This window comes from Salvia splendens, chromosome 4, assembly GCF_004379255.2.
Source record: "Salvia splendens isolate huo1 chromosome 4, SspV2, whole genome shotgun sequence".
Taxonomy (NCBI): Eukaryota; Viridiplantae; Streptophyta; class Magnoliopsida; order Lamiales; family Lamiaceae; genus Salvia; species Salvia splendens.
In genome coordinates this window covers 30632274-30648978 of record NC_056035.1, presented here as the reverse complement: position 1 = coordinate 30648978, position 16705 = coordinate 30632274, and the positions used below count along the sequence as shown (strand labels likewise).

Below are 16705 nucleotides of genomic sequence, written 5' to 3'. Positions count from 1 at the left end.
ACCTCACGATGAAGCCGGCCTCCTCCAAGCACATGCCGACATGCGCCAAGTGAATGCTCATATTCGACTACAAAAGGATTTAATTGAAGAGTTGTGGGCGCGGAGGATTGCACGGCGTTAGTTTTTATTTAATTATGTAAATTTTTTTAATGTACCTTCTTTTTTTATAATTTTTTTAATGTACCTTTTTTTAAAAAATTAATGTAAATTTTTGTAATTAAAGTACTTTTTAAATTTTAATAATATAATTGAATTTTCCGTATCTGTGTCGTAAATTTAATTCCGTATTTTGTGTGATGGTTAATTATTTGTTTTATATAATTTTGAGTGATGTGACTATGCTATTGCTAGGCTATTGCTGGACTATTTGCTTGTTTTGATGATGTGGCAGCAGGATTTTTAGTGCTGATGATGTGGGAGGAGGAGTTTGTGGCTAGGCTATGGCTGGGCTATTCTTATTGTGGATGCTTTAAGTGGAAGGAGTAAAATAATAAAAATGCCCGCACGGGCTTAACTCAGTTGGTTCCTGGGTGGTAGATTGTCCCTAAGCAGACAGGATCGAATGCTGGCAGCCGCAGTGTGGGAGTTTCACCACTGTGGTGGCTCCTTGTGTGCTGGTTACCAGTGTAAGTTCCTCCCACCTAATGGGCCGCTGAGGTACCGTGTTTGAACCCCTCCATAGCGATGTCGGGCCGGGTTATGGGGGCGCCTGGGGTGAGCGAATCACCTTTTTTGTCCCTAAGTAAAATAATAAAATATTAGTAGCGCGTAGCAGCACGCAAAGGTTAATAGATGTGGGATTCCACTTTGTCAATGATAGATGCGAACTAATCACAAATAAAGTGAGGGCTAAAAAGGCAGTCAATGTACAGTTTTGGTAATGAATGTTTAAGAGAGAGATTTACATTAAGAAAAGCAAGACAAGAGAGAGAAGAAAGAGAGTCATCTTTACCCAAGTAACCAGTCATCATCTCCGCCTAAAAGCTTCATTTATCTCTCACCTTTCCATAATCTTTCCCAAGATAATACTATAATACTACTTTATCTAAACACTACTATAAAATTAGGGAATATGAATTTGTCACAAGGTTATTTACATAATTAATAAAAATTGATTATAATTAACTTGAGTTTCATGAAATTGAGAGTAGTTCCAAGGCTCTAATTTCCACAAATTCCTTCTTCCTCATCCTCTTTTTTCCCAGCCCATTTAAATAAAACAAGAAAACAAACACTGCATGCTCTGTTTTTCTGACTCCTCTTACTTCAAACTTTTAGCACCTTTTGGCCTTTTATGCTGTTATTTAAATAGGAATATTGTACTGTTCCTTTTTATTTCTTTTCCTTTTTATTCATTATTATGTCACCCCACAAATGGGAGAAAAAGTTTGATTAGAAAAATAATAAAGGCCTTATTACGCCATCACCATCTGTTGAGAGAAAGGGATAATTCTGTGTGTATTGAATGCCAAAGAAGGGGGTGTTCGTTCATATCTTCAACTTCAACCCCTTTGATAGAGAGAGAGGGGCGTTTGTGTGAAGGAGGCTGCTCCGATCTATCCTTTTCCCTTTGAATTTCACTCACAGCTTTTTAGTCTCACAAAAAGATCATACTTTTAGAGCCCAGCAAATCCATCCATCTCCAATTGAACTGAATCAAGATCCAATCTTTGATTCAAATTCCGATTCCGGGCTCAGAAATTTGGGAATTCCGGAGCCAATTTTGGAATTTGGTGGAGAAGAAGAAGGAATATGAGAGCGGGTTTGAGCACTATTCAGCAGACCCTAACGCCGGAGGCTGCGAGTGTTCTCAACCTCTCCATCGCGGAGGCGAGCCGCCGCAACCACGGCCAGACGACGCCGCTGCACGTGGCGGCGACGCTGCTGGCCTCGCCCTCCGGTTTCCTGCGGCAGGCCTGCATCCGGTCCCACCCGAATTCGAGCCACCCGCTCCAGTGCCGGGCGCTGGAGCTCTGTTTCAGCGTGGCTCTCGAGCGGCTCCCGACGGCTCAGAGCGCGGACGGCGGCTCGGGAACCGAGCCTCCGATCTCGAACGCGCTCATGGCGGCGCTGAAGCGGGCCCAGGCGCACCAGCGGCGTGGCTGCCCCGAGCAGCAGCAGCAGCCGCTCCTCGCCGTGAAGGTGGAGCTCGAGCAGCTGATTATTTCCATCCTCGACGACCCCAGCGTGAGCCGCGTGATGCGGGAAGCCAGCTTCTCCAGCCCCGCCGTCAAGGCCGCAATCGAGCAGTCCTTGAGCAGCTCCGCCCCTCATTCTCATCACAATCACCACCACGCCGCTTCCAATAACGTCAATTTCGGAGGTGGAATAGGGGGAATCGGACCTAGAATCCTCCCAAATCCGGTTCAATTAACCCCTCCGCAGCCGAATCAGAACGCGTACCTGAATCCGCGACTCTCCGGAACCCCCAAGGGAGAGGAATTGAAGAAGGTTTTGGAGATAATGTCGAGAAGCAGGAAACGGAATCCAATTTTGGTCGGTGATTCAGAGCCGGAGGCGGTGGTGAAGGAATTGCTGAGAAAAATAGTCAACAAGGAAATTGGGGAAAATCTGATTCTAAAAAATGTTGAGGTCGTGTCAATTGAATTAGGGCTTTTATCCGATATAGCATCGAAATTAGAAGAATTGGGAGGGGTGATCGAGGGCAGGATTAGGGGCGGCGGAGTGATCCTTGATTTGGGGGATTTGAAATGGTTGGTGGAGCACCAGAAGCAGCAGCAGCCGGTGGTTTCGGAGGCGGGGAGGGCGGCGGTGGCCGGGATCAAGGCGCTGCTAGCTAGATTCGGCGGAGAAACCAATAAGCTGTGGTTAATTGGAACTGCAACTTGTGAGACATATCTGAGATGCCAAGTTTATCATTCATCCATGGAGAATGATTGGGATCTGCAGGCTGTGCCTATTGCTTCCAGATCGCCTCTGCCTGCTCTGTTTCCCAGGTTTGAATTCAATTGTTTCAGCCTTGTTTCATTTCAATTGATGAATCTTATTCCCCTTTTTGTGCTTGAGTTTTCATTTGAGCATCACTGAATTGGTTTAGTTGAATTTTCATTTTCATTTTCATTTGGATTGTCTAATTTGTGATGCCATTATATAGGCTTGGAGTTGAGAGAATATTGAGCAATCCGTTGGAGTCTTTGAATCTGTTGAAGCCGGCGGTAGCGAGTCCTCCGCCTGCTTTAGCAAGAGGCCTATTTGAAAACCAGGGCGCTACTCAACGAGTGTCCATCTGTCCGAAATGTTCGGAGAGTTGTGAGAAGGAACAGGCGAAGCTTGCAGCTATTGAAAAATCGTTCTCGGAGGCGAAACAGGACACACTCCCGTCTCTGCCCGCGTGGTTGCAGAATGCTAAACTCAACGCGGTTGATGCTATAACAAAGGATGAATCGCAGGTTGTTATTTACGAAAACCAGTTATGTTCGCTATAGAAAGATGTCTAGAGCTGATGTTTTTTATGTATACAGGGTAAGGATCAACATGTTCTTTCAAAGCAGAAGGTGCAGGAGTTGCAGAAGAAATGGAGGCAGACATGCTTGCAGCTTCATCCAAATTTTCATCAGAATATTCGGCTCGATAGGGCTGATCCGCCTGCTCTGTCTATGGCGAGCTTGTATAATCCTAACCTGCTTTCGCGCTCGCCTTTCCAGCCTAAACTGCAGATGGCCAAGCCTCTCGGGGCAGCTCTACAACTGAATATGAATCAAGCTTCGAGCCAACCTGCAGATCTCATCAATAGCTCCCCTACGAGCCCAGTCCGAACAGATCTGAATCTGGGATGGAAAGGACTGGATAACGGTCCTGAGAAAGCATCGGAGGATCATGCTAAAGACTTCTTGGGCTGCATCTCGTCCGAGCCACAAACCAAGTTGCTTGATAAATTCTCTAACGCTTTGGATGCCGATACGTACAAGAAACTGCTCAAGGGGCTCATGGAGAAGGCGTGGTGGCAGGCTGAAGCAGCTTCCGCTGTGGCCTCAGCCATCACTCGGTGCAGATTGGGGAATGGGAAACGACGTGGTGCTGGAACGAGGGGTGACATTTGGTTGTTATTCACGGGGCCGGACAGAGTTGGGAAGAAGAAGATGGCATCGGTGTTGGCCGATCAAATGTTTGGGGTTAATCCGGTGATGATATGCCTAGGCAAACGACGGGATGATGAAGATGTGGACATTAGTTTCCGAGGTAAAACAGCTATAGACCGGATCGCAGAGGTTGTTCGAAGAAACCCATTTTTGGTGATCATGCTCGAGGACATTGATGAAGCGGATATGCTAGTCCGTGCGAGCATCAAGAGGGCGATTGAGAGAGGCAGGCTCACCGACTCTCATGGCCGTGAAGTTGGCCTAGGCAATGCGATATTCATCATCACCGGAGATTGGTCTGTAACGAATCCCGACGCTGTAAGAGAAGGTAGATTCGTGGACGAGGAGAAGCTTGCGTCCGTAGCAAGCGGCGGCTGGCAATTGGGACTGATCGTTAGAGAAAAGAGTGCGAAACGCAGAGCTAATTGGTTGCACGACGAAGATAGGTCAATGAAGCCGAGAAGGGAAATGGAAGCCGGCCTGTCCTTGGATCTTAACCTCGCATCCGCATTCGTCAAGGACGACAAAACGGGCGGCTCGAACAATTCGAGCGACCTGACCTTCGATCACGAAGATGAACTCGGCCTCGTAAACGGGCATTTCTCCATCACATCAGTGCCTCATGACCTCTTGAGCAATGTGGACGATGGCATAGTGTTCAAGCCCGTGAGCTCGGCTTTCGTCCGGAGGGAGATCAAGAAAACGATCATGGTCAAGTTCTCCATGGCCGTGGGCGAGAAGGCGCCGCCCATACAAGTGGAAGACGATGTGTTGGAGAAGATCTTAGGGGGGCTGTGGCACGACCGGAGCAGCCTCGAAGAATGGATCGAGAAAGTCGTTGCACCAAGTTTCGACCAGCTGAAGGCGCGGCTGTCCTCGGGCGGAGACCAGAGCAACTCGGTAGTTCGCCTAGTGGTGGAGCCGGGATCAAGCGACTGCGACCGCGACCGCGACGGGAATAGCGAGTGGCTGCCTAGCAGCATTCTGGTATGAAGGAGGCTGAGCTTAAGATTGAAAAGATAATTTTATTGATGTTGGGGTTCATATTTGTAAATATTTTTGCTACTCTTTGGCACATTATAGAGTAAAAAAAAAGGAGTAAAAAGAAATGTAACGGTTAAGAGTGGGATGTTGACAGGTTAACGAATCTCAAACCACTTTTTCTTTTTCTTTCCTATTTTTACTGTTTGTTAATAAATGTTTGAATAGGAAGAAGATGAATAAACATGAGGAGGCTATTTGATTTGTTTAAGGGAAAGGGGGGTGTAGTGGTAATTTCAAGTTGTTGACTGATTGTGCTGTAAAAGGATAGTTAATGGGTTCGGTAAGGTTCGTACTAATTGACGGTCAAAAATGAACTTTTTGCTTTGATGAATTTGGTAAAAAGTGGGGCCCACGGATCGAAAAGGCTCTGCAGCTGTCACGTTTCTGCACGTGCAACGTGTCGCCACCCCAACTAAATAATGTCACGCCTTTTTACCTTTCGATCCTTCGCTTCAAGTGGATCCAATGCACCTTTTTGCGTCGTCGGTCTTTTATATCCTCCGTTTTAACTCTTGATGTTGGAGACAATCAATTTATATAAATGCATTTATACGCTCCGCATACATAAGCTACTCCTTCGTCGTACTATCCTTTTTAGTTAAGCTATTCCTTCGTCGTACTATCCTCTTTAGTTTGTCCCATAAAAAATTGTCACATTTTTTCTTTCTTTTTTCTTTCGCATATCAATTATAAAATTATTTTTTCTTTCACCACTCAACACATAAATAACATCTCCCAAAATCTCATGTCATATCTCAAGTGTGACATCTACTATGAAAGATGTACTTTTCTATCTCATGTCATATCTCAAGTGCCCGCCATCATCTGCGCCCTACGCCCACGCCCGATGCATCGTCCGCCGTTGAAGCGCGGACGATGGCATATCGTCCGCGCCATTGTGGGCTCGGCGGACGATAGGCCATCGTCCGCGCCATCGAGCGCCCCATTGCGGGATCAGGGGACGATGGTCGCGGAAGATGCCACGCGTTTTTTATTTTTTTCTATTTAAACCTCGTTTCTCATTCACTTGTTCATACGTATATCTCGCCTCTCTCGTTTCGCTCCTCTCTCACATTTCTACCTATCTCACATACCAAAATGAACCACGACGATGACACCACTAGTTCTAGCTCCTCGGAGTCGAGTAGTTCGCACTCGGAGACCTCGGCAGCCTTAGATGCAGCCGTTGAAGAGGCCATGACGGAATGCTTACTTGAACTGCAGCGCGAGGAGGCGGTTGCGGCGGAGCAGATCCGCAGGCCTAATCGACGTCGGACGTCTGTCCGACGCGACCACGCGGCAGCTCACCAACGTTGTGAGAGGGCCCGCTCGTCTTTGGTTCAAAGAAATCATCGCCGACATCATGTATGCGTGCATTATCATGCACAACATGATAGTTGAGCATGAAGGTGAGAGCATCACCGAGTGGAACGATGATGACAGTGCATCTAGCTCGTCCAGCACGGCGACCGAGCCCCCCGCTAGAGGATTGCCGTCGGGCTTCGACGAAGTTCTAGCTAGACAGGCCTCAATGCGCAACCATCAAGACCATGCACAACTCATGAAAGACATGATTGCAGAAGTGTGGGCCCGTAACCGCCGTCGTTGAGTTTGCGTATTTTTTTAATTCGTATTGTAATGTATTAATTTTTATATATGCAATGAAGTTTTTCCCATTTTTTTGTTATTTAAATATTCAAATTAAATAAAATGCATAGGGCGCGCCTTTGGGCGCCCCATTGCAGGTGGGGGTAAGAGGATAAAACTGCTGACGTGGCGCGCCATAGGGCGCCCCATTGTGGATGCCCTTAAATCGAAGAATGTAACTCAAATCATTGTTGCAAGTATCATTTTCATACTTATCCTAATATTGCCGACATACATAATTCATGTATTAATACTGTTTTATACAACTGTTTGCATAAATATTTAAGTGACTGAAAGTAACATTGATATGTTTGTTGTCTTTATTTAATATACGACCCCAACGGATTGCAATACGTCTCGTAAGAGTGCATTTACTAAAAAAAAATGCGATTATATATACTTTCCATTTTCGTCTATTCCACAAATATATATGCATTTTATTTTTGAAAAGTTATATCAATTAAATAATTTAGGTCTCACTATCCACTAACTCTACTTTATCATACCATTCTCCTCCTTCTCTCTTAATTTATCAATTTTATTCTAATTCACGTGTCATATCATCCGTCCATATTTTTATGGGACAGAGGGAGTATTTATTTATCTATAATGGATCACAAGCATGTAAATAGTCCACATGAGTATTCTAATATTAAAATTTTGGTGTTGTAATGTTATGATAGCAAACAGTAATATATGATACAGTGCTTTTAGAACAATGCTAATAATTGCGGAAATATTTTATTATTGCAGAGAATGTTTTGTTTATGCAAAACCAATCATTTTGAAATTGCTGGTCTTTCGAATTTGTATGTGTATTTTTCATCAATTTCGAAAAGAATATTTAGTTTGCGCTTTTGAATATTTTTCCTTCTTTCAAATATTTTATGTTAAAATAAGTGTGACCAACTAATAACTTCTCCTTTCGTTCAAACTAAGATGACACACTTTCATTTTTAGTTTATCTCAAATAAGATGACATGTTTCTATTTTTGAAAACTTTCAATCTTCAATTAATACACCCAATCACTCTTTTCTTTCTCCAATTAAATATTGTACTCTCTTTCTCTTTCAATTTAATACTTACACATACCCTTTCCTTCTTCAATCAAACACATTAACCACCCACTCATAAAATCTTATGCCGACTAAGAAATATACTCCTTCCGTCCACAAAAAATAGAGCATATTTACCATTTTTTGTTATCCACAAAAAATAGTGCACATTTAAAAAAGAAAAGTTTTCAACAACTTCTCTCTTATTTTTTTCCTTATCTCTTATAATAGTATGGACCACACATTCTACTAATACTACTTCTCTCTTACTTTTTCCTCTTCTCTCTTACTAATAATATGGATCTCACATCTTTCATTATATAAAGTGGTAGTTTTCAGGAGTCAATTTTGGCGGGAAAATGAGAGTGTACATGGGAAAGTTTTTAGATTTCTGACAGAATAGATATTGTCTTCCTAGCAAAAGTAAATTTCACATAGAACAGTGTAGCCAAGAGATGGTACATATTCCAAAAAGAAAAGAAAGTAGTGGTGTTATTACATTAAAAATATTCCAAAAAAAGCTGGCAATCTTGATTTAGGGAAAAAAGTTTGCACGCCAACTTTCAATTTGCCAACAACTTCTACAAGAGCAAAACTGAAATATTTTTCTATAAATACCGAGCAAAACTAACAGAACTCCATTAACGAAAAATTATCTCTCTAAGTTGATTTTCTCTTCCTTTCAGTTCAAGAAAGGTCCTACGATGTTTTGTTTTTGGAATTTGTATTGTGAATTGGTAGGTTGTCTCAACATTATTAAGAATTTCTTAGGTCTAATGTTTCACATTGTTGTAAAGATACAATTTACCTAATTAATTATAGTAGTAGTGTTTCTTACTCTCTTTTTTCACTTTCGTTAATTCTTTATTAGTTTATCTGAAGTAATATAGGATATAAATGAAGTTACAAACGTGAGATATTTTCATTTCTCTTTACAGTGGTGTGGTGGAGAAATGGATCGGAGAAAGCTTAATTTGGAACAATTCTCCGGATGCCTCCACCCAAGAAAACCTAGAAAGGTAATTAAGACTGCCTCGAGCGCCACCGCGCCAAGTATAAATTGCTTGGACAGGTGAGAACTTGATAAGACCCATTTTATGCATCGGTTTATGGGTAAAATGTACGTTATTTGATCAGTTTATCGCGCAAAGCAAGTGTTAAACGTGCAGGAATGCCGCTTGACCAAGACAACAAGGCCAAACTGGTCAAGCGAGTACAATAGGCGAAAAAGGCCAGAAATCGGGGGAGTTGATCAAGGGGAGTAATCAAGCAGTCAAGGAGGGGAACACTGGCTTCCAGAAGAAGGACACGTGAGGCTAATGAATTGGATGGTGCGCATCATTCTGTTATCAAGGACAACGTTCTAGAAGAAGAGCACGTAGCAATCGATGTGTCGCTCGCTCTCAGTGTGAGTGAATATTCCCTGCCAAGATCGTTATCCAGCTGGAGGTCGTTGCCCAGTTTATAAATAGAGGATGTGTCACCACGCAAAACAATCCGGAGCTTTTACCTTTCCGTCTTTAGTTTTTAGTTTAGTTTAGCTCATTTCTCTAGATAGCTTAGATAGAGAAACGTTTAGTTAAAGGGCGATCGAAGTGATCACTACAGAATACTCGATATCTGTCGGCGTTATCTCAAGTTTCCTACCGAGGATCTTCTCGGTTTTACTTGCTTTCGTATTTTCCGAAGTGTTAGCTTAGTCAAATTTCAAGTTGCTTTGTAGTTAAAGTTTCGAGCTTTTTACATTCTGCATATTCGCTGTACTCGTTTGAATGCTGAGTATAAAATCGAAGTTGTGTTGTTTTCGTTATCGTGTTTACTATTCTAAGTAGTTAATTTTCATTCCAGTCTGCAATTCACTTGATTCAGTAGTTAAAATTCCCTTGAGCAAGTGGTTAGTTTACTTTGTGTCTAGCGTAAAATCAGTAGTTAAAAACTCCCAAAAGTAAAGCGTGGCAGCAGCCAACCCCTTTTCACTACTCACACACTTGATACACTAGCTTCTCTGTGGGATCGACCCCGAACTTGCCGTTTTACTGTTAAAGTAGTGCAAAATTGGGAGTTTATAAATTACTTTGGTGGTGAGCGAGAGCGAGATCGTCTTGATCAAGTGGCAACGACATTTGCTAATTGGTCCATCCGGTTCAATTATCTCTTCCATATAACTTGATCCAATCTCAATTATTCACAAAAGCCCGCCAAAATGGCACCGTTGCCGGGGAAGCATGCTGTTATTTTATGTTTGTGTGTAGCGCATAGGTGTAAATAGTTTTCTTATTTGTTTTTTTCTTTCTGTTCATGAGAAGGTACCAACGCGGTGGACACTGGAATCATCCCTTCGTATACAGAGATACGAACGCTCATTGGAGAGTCTAGGAAGCCGGTGTTGTTACCACGCGATACCAAGCCACACTAGCAGCAGCAGCCGCCGAAAAACTGACCAGCGAAGAAGAAGGAGAGCAGAACGCACAACCCCAACCACCACCACTTGAACAAGCAAAAGAAGAGATGACCATCGTCGATAACGACTCAGGAATTGGCTCTCTGCACGCTCACGATGAAAAGGATCCCACCCATGCCATCACTATCACTCCTGGGATGCGGACCATCGCAATCAAGTCAGGAGTATTGGCTGTTTTATCCCATTTCTATGACCTCTCGAATGAGTGTCCTTACGCTTTCCTGGAGGAATTCTGCAGATACTGCGACATCCAACCTGTACCGGCTGGATCTACATCTGAAGACTATAGGCTGAAGGCTATCCCCTTCGTCTTGAAGGGTGATGCTGGAGTATGGCTGTCGAGACTGCCAGAAGGGTCCATCGAAACATGGACCGAGTTCCGCATGATATTTCTATATCGTTTCTTCCCCGCGTCAAAGACAAGTGCCCTCAAGAGGGAAATTACAGAAGCCAGACAGGAGTACGATGAGCCCCTCGGTCAATACTGGGATAGATTCCAAGGGCTGCTTCAAGCATACCCCAACCACAAGCTGGGGGAGCGGGAAATCTACTCGATCTTCTATGGTGGACTGATAGTTGACAGCAAGAACGACCTCAACCTCGCAGCCCAAGGGGATTTCTCAAACACCCCATTCAGCCAAGCCAAAAACATCCTGGAGAGGCTTATTGAAGCCAAGAGGTCGTACGAGACATCCCGTGGCCAGTAAAAGAGAGGTGCGGTGCACACAGCAGAGGCGCGCATCGATGAGAAACTGGAGGCTCGATTTGAACAGATGGAGAAGAAGTTGTTAGAGGCAGTAGAGAAATCCAGAGCACCTCCACCGCCTGCGCTGAAGGAGCAGCAGTATGCGCCGCTACCGCCACCGCCAGAAGAGCATCACTATTACTATTGCGAGTTTCCCCCTGGGGTGGAGCCGCAACCCCAAGTGAATGCCGTAGGCCACTGGAATGCAAATGACAATTGGATCCAGTGAAAACAGAGAAACGCTACATGGAGGGACAGCCCTAACTTTAGGTGGACTGATCAGAGTCAAAGCCAACCACCTCAACCCTCGACACAGCAGCCGCAACCTTCTGAAGGGCAGCCCACCTGGCCAGCCCGAAACCAAGATAGATCAAATAGCGGAGGGATCAGAATGCAGGGAGGCCAGACAGGTTGGTCAAGTGGACCTCAAGGAAACTGGTCCAGTGGAGGACATCCCAACTGGTCAAGCAAGCAGAATGAAGGAAACTGGGGGTACAGACAACAAGGCCCCCAGTCAAGCGACCAGGGAATGCAGCTGAATAACCAAATGGTCAGCTATGTTCCACCACACCAACGGGGAAATTAGCACCCTGGAAATCAACAACACAACCATCCGCAATACCAGCAAGAGCATTATGGGCAATCTAACTACTCGCAGCCCAACCACGGTGGGGGACCACCGAATCAAAGATACAACCGACACCCCAACGATGGCCAAGGAGATATGATAGTACCACACCATCCTAATGATGCGATGCGGGAAATACAAGAGGCTCAGAAGGAGCAGCGGGCGGCTTTGGAAATGCTGACGAAGCAACTTTCTCAAGTTGCGATGTCACTGGACGAGCTGAGGGGAAATGAAGGAAAGATTCCAGCCACTGTGCAGCCACCTGGTCGTGAAAACATCAGCGAAGTCTCCCTAAGATCAGGAAAAGTCTACCAAAGCCCTACTCCACCTGAGAAATCTCCAGCATCTATGTCTGGACCGAGCCATGAAGAAGAAAGAGAATCTAGTGGAGCAGAGCAAGCAAGAGGGAGTGAAAAGGGCAAGACAAAAGTGGGAGGTGAATGTGCCGCTCTTGACGTGGCGAGTATGTTCAAGGATGTGGAGGTAAAGGTGCCGCTCTTGACGGTGTTAAAAATGCCCCCGATTAGTAAATTAGTCAAAGACTACATGGCGGGAAAAGTCAACGAGGAAGAGAGACTAATTACAAAAGAGAATGTTTCCGCCGTGATTCAGAGAAGCGACCTCCCCTCCAGAAAGACTGATCCTGGAATGTTTACTCTCCCGATCTCAATCGGAGATATTCAAGTAGAGCACGCGATGTGCGATCTCGGGGCGTCGATCAATTTTTGCCATACTCCATCTATAAGAAGCTGGGAGCGGCCAAGCTCATCGACACTGACATGATCCAATTGGCCGATATATCGTGTATTCACCCGGATGAAATTCTGGAATATGTAGTCGTAAAGGGGAATAACTTTCTGTACCCAGTTGACTTTTTCGTAATTAAAATGACGGAGCCTGCAGCAAGGGAGTCGAGTGGAGTCCTACTGGGACGGTCGTTCCTGTCTACGGCCAGCACCATTACAGACGTCCGTAATTTGACGATAAGCCTGAACATCAACGGAGAGCAGTTCACGTTCAATATCGATGAAGCCATGAAGAGGCAAGCCGACAGCGAGAACATATACTCAGTAGATGTAACGGAGCCCTTAGTACAGAAGTACTTGGATGAAGAGTTCTTAAAAAGCCAGCTCACTGATTCCCCTGTCGATGAAGAAATCGAGAAAGAAGTTGCAGAGTGGTATGAGACCATGAATGTCGGAGAAATGGACGACTAAGCCATCGTGAAAGCGAATGGATTTTTGTGAGTACCCGAGACCAGCTGGGTCAAGTGGGAAAGCTCAAGTATCCAGCCTAGAGAAGCGGCTTGATCAAGGCAAGCCAATGAAAGGAGAAGCGGCAGAAAACCCTCTGCCTACTGAAGAGCCAAAGCCAGCAAAAGAATTGAAGCCACTTCCGGCATATCTAAAGTACGTCTACCTGGGAGAGGAAGAAACGAAGCCTGTCATCATCAACAGTCAGTTGACCCAGGGGCAGGAAGAAAGATTGCTGGAAGAATTAAGAAAGAATCAGAAGACTATCGGCTAGAAATTGACAGTCCTGGTGGGCATAAGCCCGGACTTATGTATGCATCACATCCGATTGGAAGAAGGAGCCAAACCACACCGCGACCAACAACGTAAGCTCAACCCCAACATGAGGGAATAGGTGCTCAAGGAAATTATCACGTTAGTTTCGATCAGGATTATCTACCCCATTCCAGACAGTAACTGGGCCAGCCCAGTGCACATGGTGCCCAAGAAATGAGGGATTCAAGTAGTGAAAAATGAGAAAAACGAATTGATCCCACCAAGACCAGTTACTGGGTAGAGAATGTGCATAGATTACAGGAAGCTGAACCAAGCTACGAAGAAGGATCACTTCCCTCTGCCATTCATTGATCAGATGCTTGAGAAGTTGGCAGGGAAGCAGTACTTCAGTTTCCTGGATGGTTATAGTGGTTACTTCCAGATCGCTGTGAATCCAGATGACCAAGAGAAAACAACATTCACCTGCCCCTTTGACCAAGAAAAAACAGCATTCACCTGACCAAGAGAAAACAACATCCGTTTGGCCTCTGTAATGCCCCAGGCACTTTCCAAAGATGCATGATGAGCATCTTCTCTGACCTGTTGGAAGACTGTATTGAGATCTTCATGGATGACTTTACCGTCTATGGGGACGATTTCGATCAAGGGCTACATAGCCTAAACAGGGTATTGGAAAGATGCCGCCAGAAGGACTTGGTTCTGAATTTCGAGAAATGCCATTTTACGGTTACTGAAGGAATAGTCCTGGGCCATGTAGTGTCGAGCAGGGGAATAGAGGTCGACCCAACAAAGGTAGCGGTCATTGCAAAATTGTCGTACCCCACCAACCAGAAGGAGATCAGAGTTTTTTTAGGCCACGATGGGTTTTATAGAAGGTTTATTAAAGATTTCGCGAAGATAGCCCTACCCTTGATGAGGCTTCTCCAGAATGACGTAGAGTTCGAATTCTCAGATGCCTGCAAGGCCGCGTTCCAAATTCTGAAGGACCAATTGATAAGCTCTCCGATAATACGCACCCCCGACTGGACTCACCCCTTTGAGGTGATGTGCGATGCCAGTGACTATGTTGTAGGGGCAGTATTGGGTCAAAAGATTGAAGGAAAGAGTTACGTCATCTTCTATGCTTCCAAAACTCTAAATCAAGCACAGAGGAATTATGACGTGACCGAAAAGGAGATGCTATCGGAGGTTTTCGCGTTTGAGAAATTCAGGCCGTACCTGCTTGGGTCCAAAGTGATAGTGTATACAGACCATGCGGCCATCAAATACCTCTTGGCGAAGAAGGAATCGAAGCCGCGACTGATTAGATGGGTCCTCCTCTTACAAGAATTCGACTGAGAGGCAGTCGACAAGAAAGACTACGAGAACAGGGTGGCGGATCATTTGAGCCGAATCTTACAAGAAGATAATGGCGAAGCTATCTCCGATGCCTTCCATGAGGAGCATCTCTATCTGGTCAAGTCAACATCTGGGCTTCAGTGGGTCAACCGGGCAGAAGAGGTTGATCAAGCCAGCTAAGAAATGGAGGCATTTGTGGTGGACAACATTCTACTGCTCATGCCGAGCTCTCGCCAGTGAATAGGTAAATGGAGTAATCGGGTACTCATGGGTAGCCTGCTTGATCAAGCTATAATTTCTTATTCTATTAAACTAATCAAGTGACGTCCTAGGAGAACCCGATCGAATCCTTAGTAGTTAGTGTAAATAGTTTTTCAATTATTAAGTTTTTAAATCTTAGGTAATTAAAAGACGGAAGTGAGGAAGGAAACTGATCAAGTGGAACTATTTGATTTTTCATCTGGAATTAACTGTCCACTTGATCAGTGCAATTTGAATTTAATTGGTGGTACAGTGTTTACATGGATCAGGTCAGGTGATGATAGGATGTGCGCAATCATTGCAAGGGTGTCCGGAAGAGCTAACTGCTGCATTGGATAAAATAGTACGGGAGAGAGGGAAGTAGCGTATCGGAGAAGCTTTGCCACCTAGCACTCTGAAAAGGCGCACCTGTACGCGAAGAGTCGCAAAGATTTGAACAGTCACAAGGATCTCAACAGTCATGGATCCCAACAGCCGTGATATCAATATAATAGGCAGATCTGAGAACCGTATGACACTTTTAATTAAAGCAACTACAGTGCATTCCATTTACTCTCCCATATCGCTCCAAGTTCCAAACCCTTGCCCAAATTATTATCATCTTCTCCACCAGCACTCATCACCATTACCAGCAAGCATGTTGATCGAGCAACTCCCAACTTCATCCTCCTCCTCCAGTTCCGGCACCGAGGATGGTGACCGGGAAACTTCATCCCAAGCCTGTCAAGCAAATCCTAGCCCTCCTCCACCCAAAACCAACTCCCCCCATGCAACACAGCAGGGACACCTCTAATGAGGAAGGATAGAGGAAGGCCTATGAGCAGGCGTTTGCTATTCCGTCACCAGCAAGGGGTGGCGGTTGCACTTCAATCCATGAGCCGCATTTGGCTGAAGGAGATGAAATCAATGACGAAGAAGTGGAGGACTTCCACCCATTGTTCGTCTATGGGGAGGATGAGAAGGAGAAGAAGCCGCTGCACCGTCAAACGCGCCGTATGACAATGGACCAGCTCCTGGAGGAAGCTGTAGCTCTGAAGACCAGAGAAGAAGGGGAGACGATAGAGCAGACGCCCCGCGTAGTGCGGCGGCTGGTGGATGAGGAGGAGTCAGAGAATCAAGGGACCGATGAGGCTGAAGATGAGAGAGAGGCTGCCGAGGACAACCTGATTAGGGAAGAGAAACAGAGGAAGAGAAAGGGGAAGGGGAAGAGTGTTCTTCCTCCTCCCAAGAGAAGTCGCCATGCCAACGTGTGCACCGTCATTGTAGATGCTTCCGAGCCCACCTCCCCACTGCCAAGAGATAGAGATGAGGGTAGTGATACGAAGGAACAAGAGTTGCGATGGACCCGAACATCTAGAAGGCAACAAGGAAGGCTTGCAACACCTTCCGCCACCACCTACTCTCACCAGCACGTAGTTTTGACCCCAGCTCTTCTCCAACAGATGCTGGAATTTGATAACCCCAAGTGGCAGGAGGAAGTCTGCCAAAGGGTAACGCCCCAGAAAAGGTAGAAGGCAGGGAAGATGCTGCACCAGCAGTCCCTGGAGGAGATCATGATGAAGGAGAGGTTTACTGAATATATTGCCAGCATCGGGTTTGAATGGTTGCTAGAGGTGGATGAGACCTCCGTACCGGAGGTACTGGCCAAGGAGTTTTTCACATCCTTCCGGTTCACCGGAAGCTCAGACTTGGAGGACATGAGTGTGTCTTTTAGGGTGTTTGGTCAAGACCAACTGATGAGCCTCAATGAATTCTCCATCCGGATGGGCCTCTACACAGAAGGCTAGGTGGCTAACGGGGACTGGGTTGGGCGCGATATCGGTCTCCCTCATATGAAACCTGATTTCAATCTGCAGGCCGTCTGGAAGGCCCTATGCAACGGACGTGCCCCTACCT

The 16705-nt window shown here is 45.4% G+C and overlaps 1 protein-coding gene across 1 annotated transcript; it reads left to right on the top strand.

Moving 5' to 3' along the window:
- The first annotated feature begins 1241 nt into the window (after positions 1-1241).
- Positions 1242-5277, top strand: LOC121799408 (protein SUPPRESSOR OF MAX2 1-like). The gene is made up of 3 exons (XM_042198773.1): positions 1242-2957; positions 3116-3410; positions 3483-5277. The coding sequence occupies exons 1-3, from the start codon at positions 1753-1755 to the stop codon at positions 5091-5093; spliced, it is 3111 nt and encodes a 1036-aa protein (XP_042054707.1). The 5' UTR covers positions 1242-1752; the 3' UTR covers positions 5094-5277.
- Positions 5278-16705: the final 11428 nt, after the last annotated feature.